Here is a 25,863-nt window from a genome sequence, read left to right as displayed (position 1 = left end):
GTAATGTGAAAATGCTTTACATATTTCACATGCTGTCCAAGTTTAAAATAAATGATATCTCCACTCTCACAAATATTTTCCACACATATGGATTCTGAGCACAAACTCCAGTTCCAACAGCATTTTTAGATCATAATGCAAATGCAAAAGATGCAAATGCAGAAGAAATATACATATTTCAAAATTCACTTAACAGTACAACTGAAGAGCGTCCACCCAACCCTTCTGATTAGTCTGCAATGTAACACTGTGCTGACAGGCAAACGCCCAAAGAATCTGATGAAATTCTGTAAATGACTTCCAAGCCATGAATATGCCCAATTGAATAATACGCTTATGGACAGATATCAGCATTAGAAAATGCCTATCAGGGTAAAAGAACATTTCCAAAGATGAAATACATAAAATTTTTATTACAGATTGGCATTAACAGATAAGCATTTGCAGTAGGCTGTTTACAACAAACTTTAGTGAGATAGAATTCACATACCATGCAATTCACCCATATAAAGTGTACAATCTTTATATAAATTCACATACCATGCAATTCACCTATATAAAGCCTTGTAGTATATTCAGAGTTGTGGAATAATTCACATGATTTTAGAACATTTTCATCATTCCAAAAAGAAACTCCACATCCATTAGCCATCGGCCCACATTTCCTCCAAATCTCTAAAGCCCTTGGAGATCAATAATCTACTTTGTCTCTACAGATGTGCTTATTCTGAAAATCACATATAAATGGAACTACACAATATGTGGTCCTTTGTTACTGGCTTCCTTCACTCAGCATGTTTTCAAGGTTGACTCATGTTGTAGCATTTATTTATTCAGTGTTTTATTTCTTTTTATTGACAAACAATGTTTCATTATACAAATATGCCACATTTCACCTATTCATTCATCAGTTGATGAACACTGGGTTGTCTCCACTTTCTATTATGAATAACGCTACTATGAACATTCATGTACACATATAAATGTTTGTTTTCATTCTCTTAGGGATAAATTTAAGAGTGGAATTGCTAAGTCTCATGATTACACTATATTTAATCTTTGAAGTAAATTCCAGTCTGTGTTCCAAAGAGGCTGCACCATTTTATACTCCCACCATCAATGTGTGTGGGTTCCAATTTTTCCACATCCTTGTCAACTCTTATTAATTTTTATTAAATATTATAATGAGCTTCATCATTGGAAGGTGTTTTCCAGGGAATTCTCTAAATTTGATCTTTGCTCAGAAGCAATTTCTTAATTTTAGCATATCCTGTTGCCTTGATGAGACTATCTCCAAAACCATCAAGCCCTGGATCCTTTTTGTTTAATGGTCTTTCCTATAGTTTTTAATCTCTCCTCATATTTCACTATAATCAAGAAGCCAGATGGCACCTTCCATACTCTGCCAGGAACTCTCTCTAGTGAGATCATATTAGGCACATGTTTTAATTTCAGTCTGCCACTACATAAGTTCTTCCTTCCTCCAGTTTCCAGTAACACTTACCTTACTTTTCTAAAAGTCCTCATCTACAGCCTTGTCAAGGACTATGATGCTTCTACAAGTAATTTCTTCAAAGCACTTTAGGTTTTTACCAGCACATGCCTACTTAACACCCACTGCCAAGTTCCAGATCCACTCCCATATTTTGGGTTTTCATTATGGCAACTCATCTCTAAGTACCAAGTTCTGTGTTAGTTATCTATTGCTGCTTAATAAATTACCCTAAAACCTACTGGTTAAAACACTTACTAACCCAGAGTTTCTGGGGGTTAAGAAGCCAGAAGTGAGTGGTTTAGCTAGGTCTTTCTGGCTCAGCATCTCACATGAGGTTATGGGCAAGTAGTTGGCTATGGCTGCAGTCTTATTTGAAGGCTCAGGTGAAGGATCTACTTCTAAGCTCACTCACATGGTAGCTCGAAGGCCAGTTTCTTGCTGGCTGTTGGCCATGAGCTTCAGTTATTTACGACATGGAACTCTCCATAGGCTAAGTGTCCTCACAATATGGCAACTGGCTTCCCAAAGGTCAAGTAATTCAAGAGAGTGCATGGCTATGCAGAAGCCACAGTCTTTTCATAATCCAATCTTTTAAGTGACATGGCCTCACTTCTATCATATTCTATCAGAAATGAGTCAAATTATTATTTTCCTGCTGAAACAATTGACATTTCCATCCATTTCTGGAATGGTCACACTTTCTGAAACATTTTTATAATATCTACTTTAAAGTCTTTCTCATAATTCCAACATCTGTGTCATCTTGGGGTTACTGTCTGTTGTGTCTTTCCTTTGAATTTTTGGAAATTTCCTGATTCATGTATTTCATGTGATTCTGCCTTGCATCTTGGACGTTTTGAATATTATGAGCCTCTGGGTATTTAATTCTTCTGGAAAATGTTAGGGTATTTTTTCCAGCAGTCAATTTAACTGGCTGGTCTTGGTCACCAGTTCCAATCCATCTCCTGTGGGCTGTGGTTCTAATGTCAGTCCGGTTTTCTAAGTATCTTCAGTGCTATTTGGATTTGTCTTATATGCCCAATGTCAGACCTGAACAATTATCGGGTCAGATCTACACATATATAGAACAGATCGCATAAACAACTGTATGAGATCACTTTCTTGAGCTTCCTTATCTTTCACGACCTTGATGCCTTCCAGATCTCAGGAACCACTTCCTCTTCCTGGTCTTCAAATTAGAAACCCAAGGGTTTAGGTTCTCCTCTCTGCTAATACACCTCATCGATACATCACCTCCAGTTCCAAGGAGCAGGGAGATAGTGAGGGAAGAAAAGCAATGGGGATTCTCCTAACCCTTTTTGGCCCACAGATCCTCCAACAAGAGTGAAGGGTTCCTAACTCTGAGGTATAGATGCCTGCTCAGCCATCACTGTCCTCACCACAAGAATGCCCAGGAGTGCCACAATGATCTTGTTTCAAATTATAGCCTGTTACCATTACTTTTGAGAGTTCCCAGACAGCTGCTCCATGCATTAGTTACATTTAGCATGAAAGATAAAGTGGGGCATGCTCATTCCATTTAAAGTGGAACCAGTACCACCCAAAGTTACTTTCTTTCCATTGATTACAACCCTGGAAGATAAACTCTCAAACAGGAACTTCCTAAGAATATAAACGGAGAATTCTGATTGAAAGATTAATATTCATTACTTTATCCAATCAATTTTTTCCATTTTTATTAAAAATTTACACATATAGAAAAATTTTTTAAATGACCAATGAACATCTCTACATCCACCACAAAAAAAATTGACTAATTTTGTACATATTTATTTGAAAATATGCTGCAGACATCATGACGTTTCAAACCCAAAAAAAACTTCTGCATGCATCCCCTAAGAATTAGAACATTATCCTATATAACTCAATTATCACTTCTAGAAAAATCAAACATACCACATTTTCTAATACCCATTCCATCTTCGTATTTCCCCAAATATCCCCCCACATGTCTTTTATAAGTTGTTGTTGTTTTTTTTTTATGAATCAGAAGCTAATAAAGGATCAAACTTTCTATTTGGTTATGTCTCTTGTCTTAATTTAGAAGAGACCACTTTTTGTTTTATTACATTTACTTTTTGAAAAGTTTAGACCAGTTGTTCTGTACCAACTCTGGATTTGTCTATTTCCATACTGTGTAATTTAACTTGTTCCTCTATTCCTTGTATTTCTTTAAACAGGAAGATAAGTCTAGGTAAGAGATTTAATTAAATTTGGGGTAAACATTTTTGACAGTACATCAAGGATGATCACATATGCTTCATACTGAATCCCATCATGAGCCACATAATGTTGGCTTATTCCAGAAGGAGTGAAATGAAGTTTGACAGCCAAATCTTTTGTAAAGGCAATTCTGTGGTAATAGGTATCTGTGATCTTCTGAAACTTTTTAAACCAAGTTCCTTAAAACTTTTTTCACCTAATGGGTTTTACTATACATTTTTGCCAGATTTAATTACATTAAGGGTTGTAAAATGGTAATTTTTTCAAATCTATCATTCTGTGTACATTTAAAAGAAGACATACTTCAAATAATTTTATAAAGTTTTTTTCTCTATTTTCATCATTATGAACTTCCTTCTTAATATTATTAGCAGTATCAGTGATTATTCTTTTATTTTAAGTTGTCCTATATTTGGCTAGTTGGCACCTGTCCCCTTCTGACATTACCCTATTAGTCTTCAAATACTATCTAGCTTTTCATTTTCTTAAGAAAAAAATTTTGTCACATCATCCACTTCCCCTGCTCCAAACATGGAATCAGCTATTTCTGCAAGGAACCCTGGTTCTTTTTAGTGGGGAATGCCACTTAGAAACCAAAATTTGGATACTAAGCAAGCTCACCATTATTGGGTACAATGTTAAATATTGAGGTCTGTTTAAACACCTCATTTTCTTTGTAATGTATTTAAATTCATAAAACAATTACTTTCTGATAAGCTAAAACCAGTCAATTAAAAAATATACTATTCTGAATGCTTGAGTTTAATTCTGTATCTTTCTCAGAAGGTCTAGCTAATTGTATTAGAATCATTTTTTTTTAATGATACCAACTGTTAATTGAATGAAAGTCAAATATAAAATTGGAGGAGAAAGGCCTGGAGGGGAATTAAACATTTAAAATTATGAAAAGAATGCTTAACAATAAATTCTTCATATATAACTTTACACAAAATAGTTCCTAAAATATGTGTAATAAGAAGGCAGCCTTATAGGTGAAGCCTCCAAAAACACACTCTCTGGAGCTCAGCTAGCTTTAAGGATTTAAGTACAAGTATAATAAAAGCAAGCATAATTAGGGACTCATAAGAAAAAAGAATATAGCTGTGAGTCAATTATTAAGATTAAGGTGAGAGGAAACCCTAAAAGATAAAACAATAACTTTAAATTACTGCAACTATGTCTAACCAGGCTACAAAACAAATAGTTCTCTTGGAACCTCAGGTTGGAAATGAGCCTATAATTATCTCAAAACACCAGAACTGAATACCTAGATTCTAGTCTTGACTCTGTTCATTAAGTTCAAATTCTTCTTTTAGTACAATGAAAGGTTATAATTAAACGAAAATCTCTCCTGGCTCTAATGAGCTACCAGACATGTAGCCTGAGATTCTGCCAAATATATACCTTCTGCAACAGATAACAAAGTATGTGCATGACAGTCTTTCTAACTGCTTCAGTTAATGCACCTTCTATGGTACTATAATAGTACTCTGTTCAGTTATATAAAACCACAACAAATTAAAAAATAACAGAAGAAAGTAAAAGAAACAGAGTCTACATTTGGGCATAATTCCAAGAACTAAATTCTAAACTAATAAAACTACATTTTTTAATAATAAAGGACTTTTGAAAAAATGTTTCGCAAAGCTGCATGTGTATGTGTATCTACACACACACACACACACACGTGTATATATGTTTGTTTACACATATAAGTTGCTGGTGGGAAAGCTCATAAAAAAGGCATTATTATTTCCACATAAAGAGTTAAATTTAAAGAATTTCTTTTTTATGTTTAGCTTCTCTTTATGGAAAAGGAGCGCTTTCTATGTTGGCCTACTACTTTAAAAAAGGCCGTGCACTTATTCACATTATTAATAACTCAGTGACTGTTTTTAAAAGAAATTTCACATATTGAAGCTTACTCTTATACAGGGAATATGGTCTTATGAGATAAACAATATGATATTGAACCATTTTTCATGATTTTTTAAAAAGTTAGGCCTTTTACATTTTTTCTATGAATTAAAAAATATTTATGGGATTTTAGAAACCTTAGAATTTATGGTTCTTTTTTTTCTTTTTTTTTTTTAACCCCATCAAAACTCGCAAGCATGGCCATAAACCACAATACGGTTCTTTTAAAACTTAACAAGTCAGTGCTTTTCATAATTTCACTAATCAATTTTACCATTACTTCGTGGCAACTAACATATTTCCTTCAGAAGTAAAAAAGACTTAAATCTATTAGGAGTTTGTACCCTACTTATTATTCTCCTTATTCCCCAATGAGAAGCCTTGGATTATTTGAGAGATGAACTAAACCTCATAGGCCTTATCTCCTCTAAGAAATCTCTGATACTGAGTAAGTGAGGAGCTGCAGATGGAAGGTTTCTCATATTCTTTCCATTTATAGAGTTTCTCTTTAGTGTGAACTTTTTTGTGTCTACAAAGGTTTGATCTGTAACTGTAGGCTTTCCCACATTCCATACATTTATACAGTTTCTCTCCAGTATGGATCCTCTCATGTTCAGTTAAAAATGAATACTGGCTGAAGGCCTTTCCACACTGATTACACTGATACGGTTTCTCTCCGGTATGAATTCTCTGATGTCTATAAAGGTTAGATTTGCAACCAAAGGCTTTCCCACATTCCTCACATGTATAAAGTTTTTCCCCAGTATGAATTTTTCGATGTTCATTAAAGGACGAATACTGGTTGAAGGCTTTCTCACATTCATTGCATTGATAAGGTTTTTGTCCAGTGTGAATTCGCTCATGTTCAATAAGGGTTGCAATACGTGTGAAGGTTCTCCCACATTCCAGGCATTTATAGAGTTGTTCTCCAGAATGAAATCTCTGATGTTCAGCTAGAGATGTAAACTGGCTGTAACCTTTCCCACATTCGCTACATTTGTAGGGTTTCTCGCCTGTATGGATTCTTTGATGCCTGTGAAGTTTTGCTCTACAGTTGAAGGCCTTCTCACATTCACCACATTTATAGAGTTTCTCTCCAGTATGAATTCTCTGATGTACAGTGAGGGTTGAACACTGGCTAAAGGCTTTACCACATTCTCTACAATGATACGGTTTCTCTCCAGTATGCACTCTCAGATGTTTAATAAGGGTTGAACTGTTGCTAAATGCTTTCTCACATTCATTACACTTGTAAGGTTTCTCTCCAGTATGAATTCTCTGATGAGAAAGAAGGGATGATCTGTGGCTGAAGGTTTTTTCACACTCATTACATTTGTAGGGTTTCTCACCTGTATGAATTCTCTGGTGTTCAATAAGATGAAGATTCTGCTTGAAGCTCTTCCCACATTCATTACAGATATGAGGTTTTCCTCCTGGGTAAATTTGGAAGCATTTCATGAGATCAATATTCTGTTTAAAATCTTTCCCACATGTATAAAACATATTGGGTATCCTTTCTACAGGAACACTCTGTTGCAAAACGAGAGCTGTATTTACAAATAAGTTTTTCTCCAATTCAAGACTTGTATGGTTTCCATCTTCACTGATGGTTTTCTCATGCGAAACTATCATTTGCCTAAGAGGTTTCTTTTCTTGCTCCTCTTCTATCCTGCTCTCAAATTCCACAGCTTCTTCAAAGTTAATGTCCCAGTGACCATACTTAATGAATTCTTTCTTCATTATTCCCTGCAATGTTTCTTCTATAAAAATATCCTGCCGATAAGGCAATGCTTCTGTTTCAGGCCAAGCCTTGAAACCTAAAATGCATCAGAAGAATTAATGCCTCCTCTGCTGGAAGAAACAAACTGATGTATCAGTGGGACAATAAAATTGGTAACAGTATATATAAAAGAAAAGTGATATGATCAGATCTCAAATGCTGACTCAAATCTTGGGAAGAACAGGATGGGATATAGGAAAAAGGGGTAAATAGGTTAAGGAGTGGCATGGGAGGATACACTGGACAAATTAACAATGAAAATGAAGAGATGCCACCCAAGGTGTAGTAAAGTTATACACAGAAGAGCAGGCTGAGTAGAAGATATGAGGATACAGAAAAATCTCAAATGATAAGCCCAAGTTGAATACCATGGGATACTCCATTCTATCACCATTTTCCACTCTGCATATACCAGGCAATGAAGCAGGCAGCTTGTCTACTTTCTCGTTCTTCATCTCGTTATAATGTCCCTTTCATTATATTTTCTCTCCATGCTCTCTCTGAAACTCTATACCCAATAATTTTTTAAATATTTGAATTGGTTTTCTTAAATTTCTTTATTTCATGTGACTGTGATTTTATATCATAGTCTGCAAAGGGGGAAACAATCTGTTAAAAAGAGGACAGGCTGGGTGCAGTGGCTCACACCTGTAATCCCAGCACTTTGAGAGTCTGAAGCAGGCAGATCGCTTGAGCTCAGGAGTTTGAGACCAGCCTGGACAACATGGCAAAACCCCATCTCTACAAAAAATACAAAATGTTAGCTAGGCATGGTGGCTCATGTGGTCCCAGCTACTCAGGAGGCTGAGGTAGAAGGATCACTTGAGCCAGGGAGGCAGAGAGTGCAGTGAACTGTGATCATACCACTGCACTCCAGCCTGGGTGACAGAGACTCATCTCAAAAAAAAAAACAAAAAAAAAACAGTCAGGGGACATTCAGGTTTTGAAAATTACAACAGCCCTGCAGCATGACTGTGATGATTATATGTGATTTAAGTTTAGGATGCTCATTATAAAAAAGAGGAAAATATGGAGTAAATCACCCATGTGCAACAATCTAATCCCTGGTGATTGGAAGAATAACAATTTGTTTCATATTACCTTTTTTTCTTTTTTTTGCAATGGAGCCTTGCTCTGTCACCAGGCTAAAGTGCAATGGTGTGATCTCAGCTCACTGCAACCTCCGCCTCCCTGGATCAAGCAATTCTCCTGCTTCATCCTCCCAAGTAGCTGGGACTACAGGCGCACACCACCATACCCAGCTAATTCTTGTAATTTTAGTAGAGAGGGGGTTTCACCATGTTGGCCAGGATGATCTCAATCTCCTGACCTCATGATCCGCCCACCTCAGCCTCCCAAAGTGCTGGGATTATAGGCATGAGCCACTGTGCCCGACCTATATTACCTTTCTTTTTATTTTCCCCTTTTTATTTTATCACAAAGAGAGACATATTCATCTAATAAGCTGCAACCAAAAAACTGCACTATCTTTGTAGGAATCTCTTGAGAATAATGAAAATCTGCAGGAGATTTGAAGTCAATATGTCTTAAAGTCCTGAAATATGCCCAAGCCCCAAGCTCAGCTTTGATTCTCAGTGAACTATTCTCTGTTAAAACCTGATTTCCTTTCATCAATCCATGATAGAAAACAGGTTAACATTAGATAATTACAATTAGGTAATTGTATGTACTTTAACCTATACAACTCAAATAAAATACAACTAACCCTGAGCATCTCAGTATGGCTCCATATTTCCAAGATTTTCCCAAGAACTGCCTCCTTTGTGACCTGCTTATCTATAAAGACTCTCTTGTGCCCATTTCCCAGCCTCTCACTTACCTAGACAGGTATCAGAAGCGACTTCTCCTTCCACCATGCAGGGATCTTGTCCTTGTTGCAACTGATGAATCACCTTTGGCATTGAAAATGGAATCCCTGCTCATGAGGAAGGAAATGAAGTTTGAACAAATAGCATGAAGAGCAATCCAAGAACTCACAGACCACTCACTCTGAACTTACACAGCAAAGAAAGCAAGCCCTGAGAGGCAGAGAAGGCAACACAAGCACTTCTCAGGGGTACTGGAGCTGCCAATGGGTGAGGAAGGTCTCAGTTCAGAAACATGATAGGGCCCTGGCAATGAATGCCTCTAAGATGGGGGGTTCCTAAGTGTTTCTCAGAATCTAAAGTGGGATCTAGTCATTGGCCTACTCCAAGGAGGAAACTTTGATTGGTGGTGGAATGTGAGGGACAGCAGAGGAAGGAGAAACAAATAGCAAGAAAGGCATCACAACAAAAATGTACAGTTTCAACTCTACAGCAATTCAACCTTTCCCAGGGGCTCAATATGGTAAAAAAAAAAAAAAAAAAAAAAAAACTACAGGCTCGGAACCCCAAAGATAGACCTGTGAGGCCTTCCTATAACAGATTCTTCATTATAGGCAGTAATTCTTACCCAGTGAGACCAGAGTGCTGTAGTTCTCCAACATCACCTCCCGGTACAAGGCTCTCTGGGCAGAGTCCAGGTGCAACCACTCATCCTGGCTGAAGAACACAGCCACATCCCTGAATGTCATGGACTCCTGTAATGGCAAACCCATTCCTCTTCATCCAGGACCATCTTCTTCAATGGAAGACGCAGTAAGCAAGTGACAGTGGGATGTATAGCAAGCAATTCAGAAAATCTCAGGATTCTAAGTATTTCACATCAACTATTTAGGTAATTTTTGGAACCACCTATTAACTATTTAAACAAGTATTTATTAAGTACTCATTGGGAACAATGACACATGCCACATGCAGTGGGAGTAGGGGAAATAAGGCAAAGTCCCTGCCAACAAGGAATTTAAGTACCAGCCTGGGATCTTTCTCAAGAGAAGGCAATGTGACAACAGAAGCAAAAACTGGAGTGCTATGCTTGGAAGATGGATGAAAGAACCACAAGCCAGGGGCTACAGGGAAACACTAGAAGGTGAAAAGGGCAAGGAAACAGATTTTCCCCTGACAGCCTCTAGAAGGAACCAGCCCTGTTGACAGCCTGACCTCAAGCCAGGAAAACTGATTTCAGACTTCTGACTTCCAGAACTGTAAAAGAATAAATTTACATTGTTTTAAGATGCTGAGTTTGTGGTAATTTGTTACAGGAGCAATAAGAAAGAAATACAATGTGAACAATTGAAGACAACCTACCTATCTATCAATAAGGAAATGGATAAGCAGATTACAGTATGTTTATTCCATGAAATGTTATGCAGCCTTTAATAGAATTAGGTAGATCTGTGTGACACTGGAATTTGACCTTGACATATTGTTGATTCATATGAAAAAGCCAGCCACAAAACGATCTATATTTGTTGAAAATTCTATATCTGTATATACATATGTATGATGCATACAAAACTCTCTGGAAGAATACAAGCTGTCACCCTCATTATTCTTTGATATTCGTGGAGAGGGGCAGAAAAGCAATCTTTCACTTATTACTTTCTATCCTACCATTAGGCTTACAGTGTTTTACAGTTAGGGAGATTGTGTGTATGTATGTGTGTGTCTTCCTTTGCTTTGAATTTTCTTAAATTTCATTTTAACTTATATGTTGACTTTTTAGTTAGACCTCTTTGCATTTTTAGTGGTTACTCTAATAATTATAATAGTTTTGGTTACTCATCATCTATTTAGAGCTAATATATCATTTCACATTGAATGCAAGAACCTTGCAAGTATCACCACCTTCCTTCTTTATGCTACAGTTGTTACAAAGATTTTTCCCAGTTCATAGAGTTGACAGTACTTAACCAAATTTCACTGAGCATATTCATGTTAAGATTTACCTTTAAAGGCAAAGGGTACAACACAGCAAGAGAAAGAGAGTCCAGGGAAGCACTGGAAAGCCAAGAGATACTCCATGTGCAGTCCCCCTTTATTTGCACAGACCACACTACATCTCTGGATCTGCGTGAAGAATCTTGGTGTGGGAGAGCTCAAAGGAGGAACTCTTAGCAGGGGCCTTCTATGTAATCAAGCAAGCTCTGTCAAATCATTTAGGCCAGTTGCAAGACATCAGTAAGGAGGCTTAAGGGAGTAGCCAGTGTCATTGGGATCTTAAAAATACACAAGCCAGGCAGGGTGCAGTGGCTCACGCTTATAATCCCAGCACTTTGGGAGTCAGAGGCAGGGGGATCGCCTGAGGTCAAGAGTTCGAGACCTGCCTGGCCACCACGGTGAAACCTCGTCTCTACTTAAAAAAAAAAAAAAAAGAAAGGTACAAAAATTAGCTGGGTGTGATGGCGGGTACCTATAATCCCAGCTACTCGGGAGGCTGAAGCAGGAGAATCGCTTGAACCCGGGAGGCAGAGGTTGCAGTGAGCCAAGATCATACCACTGCACTCCAGCCTAGGTGACAGTGGGATACTCAGTCTCAAAAAACAAACAAACAAACAACAATAACAGCAAAAACCCACACAAGCTGATGGCCAGGTTCAGTGGCTCACACCTATAACCCTAGCACTTTGGGAACCCAAGCTGGGCGGGCTGCCTGAGCTCAGGAGTTCAAGACCAGCCTTGGCAACATGGTGAAACCCCAACTCTACTAAAAATACAAAAAATTATCGAGGCATGGTTGTACGCACCTGTAGTCCCAGCTACTCAGGAAGCTGAGGCATGAGAATTGTTTGTACCCAGGGAAGCTGCAGTGAGCCAAGATCACACCAGTTCACTCCAGCCTGGGCAACAGAGGGAGGCTCTGTCTCAAAAAAAAAAAAAAAATTCAAGAATCCCCAGAGATAAAAATAGAGCTTTTCCAGAGAAAAAGAGGGAGCTTTCCCAGTCCAAATATGTATGTATGTGTGTATGATGCATATAAAACTTTTATGTTATGTTTACATTATCAGATGTAAATAAATTCTATCTTCACAGTTGTTATTTGCACTATAGCTACCTATGTTGTAAACCCTCTACCATAATACAATAGTATTATTTTGCTTTAAGCAGTCAGCTGCATTTTAAAGAAATCGAGAGAAAAAAAAGTATTTTATATTTTCCAGATAGCTACCATTTCTAATGCTCTTCATTCTTTCTAAAATCAGAGTTCCCATCTGGTATATTTTTCCTTTAACTTGCATAACTTCCTTTACATATCTTGTAGTGCAGGCCTGCTGGCAATGAATTAGTTTAATTTTATTTTACTTGAAAATGCCGTTATTTCATCTTCATTCTTGAAGAGTATTTTCATTGGATGTAGCATTCTGGGTTGAATTTTTTTTTCTCTTTCAGCATGTAAAATGTCATTCTAGCCGGGCGCGGTGGCTCAAGCCTGTAATCCCAGCACTTTGGGAGGCCGAGGCGGGTGGATCACGAGGTCAAGAGATCGAGACCATCCTGGTCAACATGGTGAAACCCCGTCTCTACTAAAAATACAAAAAATTAGCTGGGCATGGTGGCGCGTGCCTGTAATCCCAGCTACTCAGGAGGCTGAGGCAGGAGAATTGCCTGAACCCAGGAGGCGGAGGTTGCGGTGAGCCGAGATCGCGCCATTGCACTCCAGCCTGGGTAACATAAGTGAAACTCCGTCTCAAAAAAAAGAAAAAAAAAAAAAAATGTCATTCTATTGCTTCCTGGTCTTCATTGTTTCTGATGAGAAGCCATTGGTCATTCAAATATTGATTATCTGCATGTAATACAATTTTTTTCTGCCTGCTTTCAAATCTTTGGTTTTTGTGATTTCTCTAACTTTTCCCAATGTGGTAGAGACCAGCTAGCTACATGTGGCTACTGAATACGTGAAATGTGGCTCTTCTGAATTGAGATATGTTATCTGTATAAAATATATACTAGATGATTTACTTAAAAGTATATACACACACACACAACATATACATACATACGCAAACATATATGAAAGTTATCTCAATAACAATTTTATATTGATTACCTGTGGAAATAATATTTGGATATACTGGGTCAAAGAAAATACATTATTAAAGTTAATTTATTTGCTTCTGTTTAGTTTTTAATGTGGCTAGTGGAAAATTTTATATCAGGTATGTGGCTTGCACTCCTGATTCACACTATATTTCTACTGCATGCCACTGGTCAATGATGTGTGTAGCTATGACTTCCTTTGTATTTATCCTGCTTGAGATTCATTAAATGTTATAAATTGTAAATTTATGTTTTTTACCAAATTTGAGAAACTTTAGGTCATTATTTCCTTTTAATATATTTTGCCCCAGTCTCTATCCCCTCTCCTTCTAGAACTCTAATTTCATGTATATTAGATCTTTTACTATCATTCAGTTGGTAACTGAGACACTTTTTTCTCTGTTTTTCAGATAGGATAATTTCTATCAATCTATCTTCAAGTGTCACTGACTCCTCCTTATGTTCATTTCCAAAAATTAAGCCTATACAGTGATTTTTTTTTATTTTACAATTTCAGGTATTTTATTTTTCAGTTCTAAAATTTCATAGTCTAGAATTACTTTTTTTCACAGTCTCTATTTCTCTGCTTGCATTTTGTATTGTTTCATTCTTTACATGTATATTTTCCACTAAGTCCTTGAGCACAGTTATAATAGCCATTTTAAAATCTTTATCTGTGAATCTCAACATCTGGGTCATCTGAGTCATGGTCTCCATTTTTTATCTTCCTCTTGAATTTTGGTTGTACTTTCCCATTTCTACATAGGCCTACCTCATCCTGGAAGTTGGATAGTTTACAATGTAGAAAATCTGGATTTTGTTAGGTTCCTTTGAAGAGTACTGATTTTTTTAAGCAGGTAGTCAATTTTGTTGGACTTAAATTCCAAACTCGGACACCCACCTCTCTAGTGGGCAGCATTGAATATCTCTTTTCAATTCTTATTTGGGCTACTTTGAGTCTGTCCTGTGCATGTATGGTTCAGGGGTCAACTAGAGATTTAGGCAGAGGTTGTGCACAGAATTTGGGGCTCCCCTTCTCCGCCTCTCTCCTTTCCAAAATTCCCCCTCTCACATTCCAATTGCTAAGTTTGCCTCAAATTCTACCTTGTGATTCTTCACACCAGTAAGACTGCAGATTTGTGACCAAGTTTTGATCATTCTGTTGGTGCTGAGTGTGGCCTACTCCCAGGCAAACAGCTGTAAAAACTGGAAAGTTTATCTGGTGACAATTCCTTCTTTCAAATATACACAGGTGTCCAGTATCTGTCTGCTTCTGATTTCTCTCTAGTACCTTCAGGTTTCTTATATTTTATCCAGAGTGTAGTAGTAATCCACAGATGAATTAGTCTGTAAGGAGCTATTTCTCTATTACCAGAAGTTGGAAGCACATGTATTTTCTTGAAAATATATTTTAAAAACTCAGTGAGCCTAGCAAAGCTCGTTAAATATTAAGAAATAATAAAATGACAGACTCCTAGAACTACAGACCTCATAGACATCTCATCAGTCATCTTATCCAGTTGTTCTCATGGATGTGTGGTATCTCCCCCTACCTCCCCAGAGTAAGTGGAAATGTGTGAGGGTGTTTCATTTCTCACGGTGAGTAAGGGGGTCCTACTGGCATTTAAAAAAAGAGATCAAGGCTGCTAATCATCTGGAAATGGACAAGAAAGTACTGCATAATGAAAGATAGCTCCACCCAAAATGCTTATCATCTTCTCACTTAGAAACATTTGTTGTCTAAACTGTATTTAAAGAATGCAAGATGAAAATCTAGGTTGTGGCAGGTGGCTTTATAAAAAGTTTATAAGAAATGTGGTTTCTTAGGCTTTTAGCAATAAACTGACTTTGGCTCATTTACACAAGGGACCAGGTAGCTCCAGGAAAACTGATAGTCACGGAACTAGGCTTGGAAAATGAACAGAAACTAGGGCAGCAACATTCTGGACCACAGCCAGGATCACACTAGGGAACCAGACTTGTGAGAATACTGTTGTCATGGAAAAGTAGACAATACAGCCTCACCAGCATGAGAGAGCCACTGCTTTTGCTCTGCTGCTTCTCCTTCCTCCACAAATTCAATGTTACTGATGTTGCCACAAATTACCAGAGTACATGCTACATCAGAGGTCCCCAACCTTTTTGGCACCAGGGACAGTTTTCATGGAAGACAAGTTTTTCCACAGACAGCAGGGTTGGGGGAATGGTCTTGGGATAAAACTATTCATCTCAGATCACCAGGCATTCGATTCTCATAAGTAGCGCACAAACTAGGTCCCTCACATGCACAGTTCACAATAAGATTCATGCTCCTATTGAATCTAATGCTGCTGCTGATCTGACAGGAGGCGGAGCTCAGGTGGTAATGCTCGCTCACCTGCTGTTCACTTCCTGCTGTGCAGCCAGGTTCCTAATAGGCCAGGGGCTGGTACCAGTCTGCAATCCCCTGGGTTTGGAGACCTTTGTTCTATTCCTGTTTTCCTCGTATCTCTAGCTCCTGACTGAAGTATGTCAAGCTTGGGTCACAAGCCTATACCTTATCTATAATTAAAGCTAGGAAAGTAAGTGTACCTCAATATATACATAAGTATCTGATGTTTTTTTTTTTTTTTTTTTTGGAGACAGTCTTGCTTAGGCTGAAGTGCAGTGATACAATCTCAGTTCACTGCAACCTCTGCCTCCTCAGTTCAAGTGATTCTCCTGCCTCAGTCTCCTGAGGAGCTGGGATTATAGGTGCATGCCACCATACCCTGCTAATTTTTGTATTTTTTTGTAAACATATTCTGATTGGCAATTGGTTGAAAGAGTTATCATCGGTAGAAAGGAATGTCTGGGTCATAACAAGGGGTTGTGGAGACCTAGGTTTTGTCATGCAGATGAAGTCTCAAAGTAGCAGGCTTTAGAAAGAATAATTGGGTAAATGTTTCTTATCAGACTTGAGGTTTGTGTTGATATTAATGGTGGAAGGGTATAATGAGGCATGTCCAACCCCTACTTCCTGTCACAGCCTGAACCAGTCTTTCAGGTGAAATTTCGAGGGCCCTGGCCAAGGAGGAAGTCCATTCGGACCGTTGCAGGGGTCTTCTAATTTTATTTTCAGCTTACACCCCTATACCTCAGAATGTAACAGTATTTGGAAACAAGATCTTTAAAGAGGTAATTAAGTTAAAATGAGGTCTTTAGGCTGCGTCCTAAGCTAATATGGCATGTGCTTACAAGTAGAGGAGATTAGGACACAGACATGCTCATGCACTGGAAAGAACACGTGGCAGGAAGCAGCAAGAAGGCGGCCATCGACCAGCCAAGGGGGCCTCAGGAGAAGCCAGACTTGCCCACACCTTCATCTTGGACTTCTAGCCACCAGAACTGCAAGAAAACACATTTCCATTGTTGAAGCCATCTCGTCTCTAGTGTTTTGTTATGGTGTCTTGGCACACTAATATAGCTCCATGTTGCTGTAAGCAGGGTACTCACAGCAAACCCATCTTCTGTCTACTGCTAATCCCATTCCCCTAGGCCTTAGAACACTTCCAGCAGGAAAAAAAAAAAAAAAAAGCGTTCTTTTTCTTTAAAAATTTCATTTGTTTTTAAAAAATAAATGCAAATTAAACACAATCACTTCAGGAAAAAAGTTTAAATTGAAAACAAAACAAGGTAAATCAGACTAAATTACTCAAGACAACTTTTGTTCCATTTTTAGAAATATATTCCAGAATGTACATCCAATTACACATACATGTGTTCTTTTGACTATTTTTAAAACAACATGAAAACAGACACATGAAAAAGAATAGAAAGAATACAAAAGAACACGCAGTGCAAAGTTAAGTATTCCCATCCAGCTCCAATTAGCAGTCTCATTCTACAGGTAACTAGCAGTACTTTATACATGTATCCTTTTTTAAATGGAAAAATTCTCAATCCTGCTTTACTCGCATTTAATGGATATTCACATCCGCATATGAATTTTTTTTTTAAGAGACAGGGTCTCACTCTGTCACCTAGGCTGGGGTGCTGTAGCGAAATAAATCATAGCTTGCTACAGCCTTGAACTACTGGGCTCAAGTGATCTTCCCACCTCAGCCTCCCAAACAGCTGGGACTAAAGATGTGTACCACTACGCCCAGATAATTCTCTTTGTTTTTCTATAGAGCCAGGGTCTTGCTATGTTGCCCAGGCTGGTCTTAAACTACTGGCCTTAAGCGATTCTTCCTTCTTTCTTTCTTTTTTTTTTGAAATGGAGTCTTGCTCTGTCGCCCAGGTTGGAGTGCAGTGGTATGATCTCGGCTCATTACAACCTCTGCCTCCTGGGTTCAAGCGATTCTCCTGCCTCAGCCTCCCAAGTACCTGGGACTATAGGCGCATACCACCATGCCTGGCTAATTTTTTTTAAATATTTTTAGTAGAGACAGGTTTTACCATGTTAGCCAGGATGGTCTCAATCTCCTGACCTTGTGATCCGCCTGCCTTGGCCTCCCAAAGTGCTGGGATTATAGGCTTGAGCCACCGCGCCCAGCCAAACCTCATTCTTTTTGATTACTGAATGATACATTCCACTGTATAAATACCGTAATTATTTTCACCATTTTCCTTATTTAGTATTATTTAGATGGTTTCTGTTTTTTGCTGTCATAATGCACAATGACGAATCTCATACAGATATCTCTGGGTACACTTATGTTTATAAGATAAACTTCTAGACACTGAAGTATTAGATCAAAGTCTATGCATTTTTTTTATTATGTTTTATTTTTTGAGATGGAGTATTGCTCTGTCACCCAGGCTGGAGTGCACTGGCATGATCTCAGCTTACTGCAACCTCCACCTCCCAGGTTCAAGTGATTCTCCTGCCTCAACCTCCTAAGTAGCTGGGATTACAGGCGCATGCCACCATACCCAGCTAATTTTTGTATTTTTAGAAAAGATGAAATTTCACCATGTTGGCCAGGCTGGTCTCAAACTCCAGATCTCAGGGTAATCTGCTTGCCTTGGCCCCCCAAAGTACTGGGATTACAGGGTATGCATATTTTTAATTCTGACAGACGTGGAAGATTATACTTTACCAAGATGACCACACCGATTTCTCTCCCATCTCACATGCTCTTTGTATAATGTGACACTGACGTATCTCCCACCAAGAAGTGAGTTCTGTGTTTCCTTCCTTTGAAGCTATCCAGTGGAATTCAATGGAAATGATGCATGTAACTTCCAAGAAAAGGTAGTAAAATAATACACCTTTCACCTGGCTCACTGGATGCTCATTTTTGGAGCCTAGTCACCATGTTGTAAGCCCAAGACACATGGAGAAATTATGGGTAGATGTTTCATCCAATAGCCCTATCTATGACCTCTGCAATGAGCCAAGAGCAAGCATCAACTATCAGACACGTGAACAACTGAGGCTTCCAGTGATTCTAGCCCCCAGTCTTTAGATCTTTCAGCTGAGACACCAGACTTTGTATGGTAAGCTGTTTCTCCCGCACAGTCTGCATTCCTAACCCAGGGAAACTGTGAGAAATGCCAAATAATTACTGTTGTTTCAGATTCCTAATTTTCTTACTATATAGCATGTATATACTTCCATGTTAAAAATACAATTCTACTTGATCATTTAAAATTACAATATAATCAGAATGCCATAAGGAGAAGAGAGACTAGAGCAGAGTGAATATCCAAAGTAATAATGGCTGAGAGTTTTCCAAAATTAGTAGCAGACATCAAACCTCAAATCCAGAAAGGTCAGAGAAGGCTAAGCAGGATAACTACCAAAATATCTACACTAGGCATATCATATTAAAACTGCAAAACACCAGAATCCAAGAGAAAATCTTGAAAGAAGACGGGGAAAAAATCTTACCTTACACAAGGATAAGAACTACAGTGGATTTTCTCATTAGCAACATGTAAACAAGAAGAGAGTGAAACAAAATATTTAAAGTGTTGAGGAAAAAAAAAAATCACCAATGTAGAATTCAATATCCAGAGACATTATCCTTCAAAAAGGATGAGAAGTACAGCTTTCTCAGACAAACAAAAACCGAGGGAATTCATTACCAACAGTCCTGCCTTGCAAGTAATAATACAAAAAGTTCTTCATGGGGAAGGAAAGTAACATAAGTCAGAAACTTGAATCTACATAAAGACAGGAGGGAAGACTGCGAAGGAACAAATGATGATAAAATAACATCTTTTGTTTTTCTTATTCTTGATTTAAAAGATAACTATTTGCTTAAATTTATAATAGTAACAGTGTATTGGGTGATGATAGCATACGGATGAGTGAAATGAATGGCAGCAATGCCATAAGGAAGTATGGGAGGAAGGGAATATTCTGCTATAAAACACCTGCACTACCCATAATGCAGTATAATGTTATCTGAAAGTGGACTTCCATTAGTTGTAAATTTATATTACTACAGGGTAACGACTAAAAAAAAAGTTTTTTAAAGCATAATTGACTTGTACAGATAGCAGACAGGCCCATGGTTGCCATACTGATATAAATAAATGTTTGAATAAATAAATAAATGGAGAGATGCTGGGAAAAGAACTGACACATGACCTGCTTATCTGGCACAGGATGGGAGTTAATTGAAGACTATGCTCTGTGCTCAAAGCAAGGAAGACCTCTTTGAAGCACCAGAATGTGGCCAGACTTGCTGGCTCTAGCTGCAACCTTTTCCCTATCTGTTTACTGATTGTATCTAAAGTCGAACATACTCTATACCTTCAAAGGAAATGCCAAACTGCCACAAGTATAGATCATCTGCTTGATGCTTTGCTTCTTTTTCACCCCCCACATCCCTGAGCACATGCTTCTTTGTTTAAACACTCAATAAATAGTGTGGGTCTCCAGTGCTCAGGGCCTTCGTATCCTCCTACTTGTGTTGGCCCCCTAGGAGCCTATCTTTATGCACTCTTACTCTTGCCTCTTAATTTCTTTGTCTTCGCAGACCCTCATTACTTCCTAGGTTGTGTCTGGGCTGGTCCCCAACAGAGAGAAGCCACAATCCTCCACAGAGATTTCCAAATAACGTATGTCGATTCTTCACCTCTAGGAGTGGTGCCTATCTTGCCATGTCGTAAGTGTGGACTACACATAGTGTCTTTTTCCCAAGGAATACAGTATGGGAAGGTAGAAAAAGAAAGTAACCATATAGTGGGGAAACTTGACAAACACTGCCTCAGTCAGGTGATGAAGGTGAACAGCAGCAGAGATAAGTCTTGTTATTAGTATGCAATTGTAGTGTGATGTGATGTGACTGGCACTTCATCTCTGTGACCTTCCTCCCCAAAAACCAAACCCCAGTCTGATAATGGGAAAAAACATCAAACAAATCACAAAAGAGGGGCATTCTACAGAACACCTAACCAGAGCCGGACATGATGGCTCACGCCTGTAATCCCAGCACTTTGGGAAACCAAGGCAGGTGGATCACTTGAAGCCAGGAGCTCGAGACCAGCCTGGCCAACATGCTGAAACCCATCTCTATCAAAAATACAAAAATTAGCAGGATGTAGTGGCACATCTGTAATCCCAGCTACTCGGAGGCTGAGGTAGGAGAAATGCTTGAACCCAGGAGGCGGAGTTTGCATTGAACTGATATTGCATCACTGCATGCCAGCCTGGGCAACAGAGTGAAACTCCATTGGAAAAAAAAAACAAAAGACCTAACCAGTACTCCTCAAAACTATTATGATCATTACATACAAGGGAAGTCTGAGAAAGCACCAAACCACAGGAGCCTAAGACAACATGAAACTGAACATAATGTGGAATCCTGGGTGGGGTCCCGGCACAGAAAAAGGAGAGCAGGTTAAAAACTAAAGAAGTGTGAATATAGACTTCAGTTAATAATAATATATCAATGGTGGCTCATTAATTGTAACAAATATGCCATGCTAACATAGGACATGAATAACAGGGGAAGCTGCATATAGGGTATGCTAACTGTGAAATGATTCCTTCATCTAAAATTGTTACCAAAAAATTAAGATTATTCTTTTTAAAACTACTGACAATATCAAAAAACTACTTATTTACTGCAGAAAAATATGTAATTAACAAATTATGACTATTAAGCAATCAATATCAAATTCCATGTGCCTTTTCCCCAGACAATAAATTATTTATTACATGGAAATATGTAACATGGCAAAGAACCAATTTTCTTCTAAAAACTATGCTTGTTTGCTGTTTTCCTAACAGAGAGAAAATTGTCACTTAGTACCCTTAATGAGGGCAGAATGTGATATTGGATATTACCATTGCACTGACTTAAATGGGGTAATAAGACCTGCAATTGGAACACTCTGGGTCCCCAGGAAACTTAATCAAAAGGGTTAGATATTGGCCAGGTGCAGTTGCTCACACCTGTAATCCCAGCACTTTGGGAAGCCAAGGCGGGAGGATCACAGGAGCCCAAGCATTCCTTCGAGCCTGCAGTGAGCCAATATCTCACCACTGCACTCCAGCCTGGGTGACAAAGCAAAGCTCTGTCTCTAAAAAAAGCAACAACAACAAAAACCCACAAAAGGGTTAGATATTGAATTAGCTATCCCCCTTCCAAAACAAAACAAAACTGGTTCTTAGGTGCAAACAAACCTAACTCTGCCCTTGGCTAAAATGCAGTAAATCTCTCCAGCTTATGGGTGTGGGAGAGCTCAGAGAGTGAAGAACACTACTTTGGGCAGTGGATAGCCCAGGTAATAGCTGGATATTCCTGTGCACTGAATTTTGCTGGTCTTTACATCTTGGTTTCCTGAAACATCCATCTGCTTAATTAAAGAATCAGCCTAGCCTAGTGAGGCAAAGCACACCAAATCTGGCAGGTCCTAAAATAATGCTGCTGCTGCTGCTGTTACTGATCCTGACCCATAGCAACAGCTGGAATTTATGGAAGTCTTCATATGTACCATGCACTGCTCTCAGTATTTTAAATGTACTTTTTCAGAGCATGATGCTAACAGTATAGACTGTCTTGCTGGGATCAAAAGCCAGCTGTGTGACCTTGATCAAGGGACTTGCTTCTCTGTGCCTCAGCTTCCTCATCTGTAAAATTCAGATATTAACAGTCCTCTTGTAAGGATTAAATGACTTACTATATGAAACGAATAGATATTTTTATACATAGTAATACATAGACCTGGCACACAGTAAATATGCTGTTTGGGTTTGTTTTTGTTTTTTTTTTGAGATAAGGTCTCACACTCTGTTGCCCAGGTTGGAGCACAGTGGCACAATCATAGCTCACTGCAGCCTCGAATTCCTGGGCTCAAGTGATCCTCCTACCTCAGCCTTCTTAGTTTCTGGGACTATAGGTGCTGTCTCACCCAGCTATTTTATTTTTAATTTTTTGTGGAGACAAGCAAGCACTATGTTGCTTAGGTTGGTCTCAAACTTCTGGGCTCAGGCAATCCTTCTAGCCTCCCAAAGTGCTGGGATTACAGGGGTGAGCCACTGTGCCTGGCTACTACTGTTATTAATGCTCACATCAATTCAATGAGGTATGCATATTATTAACCCCACTGAAATTGAGGAAATGGGGTACAGAGAGATAAAATAACTTGCTCAGGGCCACATCCCTAGCTTGGATCCGAAGCCATGAAGTCAAGTTCCAGAGTCCACATTTCTAGCCTACAGGCTACCACTATTTTTTGGAAAAGCAGTCAATGAAGAACAGGCTTTGGAGTATGGCAGAAAAGAAAATGCAAAAAAGGGAGGGGACTAGGAAAAGGAGCTAGTGTTGATGGAAAGATGGGACTTCCATGTGGGAATCACAGACGGAAATGCTAGGAAAAAGGTCAGGCCTGAGGACAGATTTGGGGAAGGTATTTAGAAAGCTGAGGGTTAAAGTAATGAAAATGGATCTCAAATGGAGAAAGAACAACAAAAAAGAGCCCAGGTAAGGAGGCTAAGCTAGCAGAGAAAAAAGAAAAGAATCAGAGAAGGAAATAGAGGCATCAATTAGACAGCTGAGAGGGACATTTGGACAGCTTAACATCCTTGCTGCGCTGGAGGGAAAAGGCCCCAGGCCTGCATCCTCCCCAGCGCTGGGCTTCAAAGCCCAAGTCACACTGAACTTCTTCTGGAATGCCCTTAGTTTTCTCTAACCACCAATATCAGTCTTGGCATCCAGTATCAACTCAGAATGCCCCCACTTCTGGGCCATTTCCCCTGAACATTTAATCATGTTTCCTAAGATCAATACCACGAGCTCCCCAAAGATGAAAATGACAGCTTTCCTCTTTCTATCCCCCACGTGCTCCACAGCATCCTGTACACAGTAGTCAATAATGCTTGTGGAGGGTGTCTTCTGGGCCTTCCCATCTTTGCCCCAAGTGTGACTATATCCTCTGTGAAGTCAAAGACTGCTTCATACCCCATTCTCCCCACCAAGCACCAATACTGGAGCTGCCTCCAATATTGATCTCAAAGTGAGTGGGGCGAATGAAGAGTAGTCTGGGGATAGAAGAGGCGCATTCCTCAGCAGGCCCATGCTAAGTCCGACGCTGGGAAAAACTTTTAAGGTTCCAGATTCTTCACTGTTTTAGATGGACCGAAAAGTACCTTTCCAGGACAAAGTCTGGAAACATGCCTGCCATCTCTGAATCCAGAAGCCAACTGATGAGAAAGACAAACTTCATCACTCTCACCTGAGCGGGCAGCAGATCCACAGCCATCCCTTCCTCCTCAGTCTTCCTATCCAGGGAGAGCAGAGTGTGGACAAGGTGGGTCTGCAGAGGAAAAGGCGTCAAGAGGAATTCTGGCGTCAGGAGAAGGCTTGGAGAGGAAGTTACAACAGCTCATAATGTCCATCAGGCCACCCCACTTAATGATACAAACCAAGAAGAGTGTTTACTAGGGCAACTTGCGAACCTCTATCCCTTCTCTGTATTAACCATGCTTCTATTTCTGTACATTGATGCTTTAACATCCACCTTAGGGCCTCTCAGCTACCTCTAAGCAAACTGTAACTCACCCAAGGATGTCTGGAGTCCTTAGCTAGCTTTAAACGGTAGGCCCTAACAGTTGCAATGAATATCCGGTTTCCTGAGGGTGCCACTTTCCGGCCTAGCTAGCTGATCCTAAGCCTGCCTGCCCTGCCTCGCTTTTTCCTCCCTGTGAAAGCTACGATAAAGAGGCCTCCCCGCATCCGCACCCTCGTGACAGACTCCACTGCTTGCCCTGAGTGGCTCTTCCGTGGAGTGCTGTGTTCTCCCCAAGAAACTGTGAGCATAATCCAACCACTAAGCTTTCCCAGACTCTTACTAGTTCTCCGTCGGGCCTTACCACACTTTACCCAAGGTAACAGGATTAACACACTGTCCCCACCCAAGACACATGCCAGCGTGTTGCTCTCCCTCCTAAATAATACTCCACGGGTGCCGCCTCAAATGGCATCCACAGCCGGAAACAGCCATCGCTCCCCGACACACACCCAAGGGAGAGGAGTGGGAACCCTGCCTGTCCCACGGAGAGTAAGGGAAGAGGCTGCCTGGGGCAGCCAGGGAAGTGTCAGCGTCTCCAGGCCTGCGTCTACAGCGACTCCTCAGGGTGCCCCGTGGCATGGAGACAAACTGCGGCTCTGCCAGGACAGCTCCAGCGGACGCCTTGGCCAGCCCAGGAGAAGCTGCCATGCAAGGCCTCGGTTACTCGGCGACGCGCACCTCTTCCTAGGAAGCGTTGAGTGCTTTCCAAGTAGCATTTTTCATCTTCACATTTACAGATGTGACCAAGACTGAGAACTAGGGGGTCGTGACCTGCCCAAAGTCACCAAAACGGAAAGTAGTAGAGCCAGGAAGGGAATCCTGATCCAAGCCCCAGGCCCCAGTTACACTGGGCAATGACCTCGCCACTCTACCTTGGTTTCCTCCTGGGAGAGCGGAAGCCAGCGTACCGCCACCCTAACTGTTTAGCAGGGATGCGCGGAGTTCGTTCAGGCGAGGCGCTAGCCAAGTGTCTGGCACCCGAGCGCTCTCGGCGGGTATCAGCTGCTGCTTTTATTATTTCCGTTATCGAGAAGAAAATGCACAGAAGAAAATCGCAGAATGAACAATGACAAAAGGCTGGCATCCCCACCCCAGCGGCCCGGCGCACCCAGCTCACCTAGTGGGGCGCTCCCTCCCGCGGGTCTCCAGCTGCCCAGGCCGCTGGCGGACGGCGCCCCGGGACCCCGTGGCAAAGCGCGCAGAGCCGCGCAGGGCCGATCCCAGATGCCCCGACGAGGCTGCACGCCACCCACTCGTTGAAGAGGCGCGGATGCACCCCGGCGGAGAAGAGACAACTGAGAGCGCCTCAACCCCGGGCCGGAAATCCTAGCCAAGCCGGGATGGCCACAACCAGGAGAACCCCAGAAAGGCCGCGAGCTATCCCCGAAACCCCGCCAACCCCGGGAGAACTACCACTCCCGACATGCCTCGACCCCGTGCCGACTACACTTCCCAGGGGGCGCAGCGGTGAGCCCGGCTACTTCCGGGAGAGGAACCGCCTCCACCAGCAGTAGCTT

General features: G+C 40.2%; 1 protein-coding gene across 2 annotated transcripts; it reads right to left on the bottom strand.

The window, feature by feature from the left end:
- Positions 1-393: 393 nt before the first annotated feature.
- ZNF354C (zinc finger protein 354C) lies at positions 394-25,739 on the bottom strand. 2 transcript variants are annotated; one of them, XM_037734435.1, is made up of 5 exons: positions 25,464-25,739; positions 23,933-24,091; positions 9,891-10,020; positions 9,277-9,372; positions 394-7,473 (listed from the first exon to the last, which is right to left on the bottom strand). In XM_037734435.1, exons 2-5 carry the CDS (start codon positions 24,035-24,037, stop codon positions 6,059-6,061), a joined length of 1,746 nt encoding a protein of 581 aa, XP_037590363.1. In that variant the 5' UTR covers positions 24,038-24,091; positions 25,464-25,739; the 3' UTR covers positions 394-6,058. The 2 variants fall into 2 exon arrangements, with proteins under 2 accessions (XP_037590363.1, XP_017372615.1); XM_017517126.2 differs by having other exon boundaries at positions 9,891-10,017; positions 24,011-24,091.
- Between the last annotated feature and the right edge of the window lie 124 nt (positions 25,740-25,863).

The sequence above is a fragment of the Cebus imitator genome, unplaced genomic scaffold (genome assembly GCF_001604975.1).
Source record: "Cebus imitator isolate Cc_AM_T3 unplaced genomic scaffold, Cebus_imitator-1.0 Scaffold618, whole genome shotgun sequence".
In the NCBI taxonomy this organism is placed as follows: domain Eukaryota; kingdom Metazoa; phylum Chordata; class Mammalia; order Primates; family Cebidae; genus Cebus; species Cebus imitator.
Note: the sequence above shows the minus strand (reverse complement) of the source record. Positions and strands in the feature narration are given on the sequence as shown.

Bases quoted from the DNA above. Each gene is read 5' to 3' on its own strand.
- ZNF354C (XM_037734435.1), bottom strand. From the start codon at position 24,037: ATGGCTGTGGATCTGCTGCCCGCTCAGGTGAGAGTGATGAAGTTTGTC. The intron at 9,373-9,890 runs GTAAGAATTACT...CCTCATGAGCAG, and splicing joins CAGCACTCTGGTCTCACTGG to GGATTCCATTTTCAATGCCA. The intron at 7,474-9,276 runs GTAAGTGAGAGG...GATGCATTTTAG, and splicing joins CGCTTCTGATACCTGTCTAG to GTTTCAAGGCTTGGCCTGAA.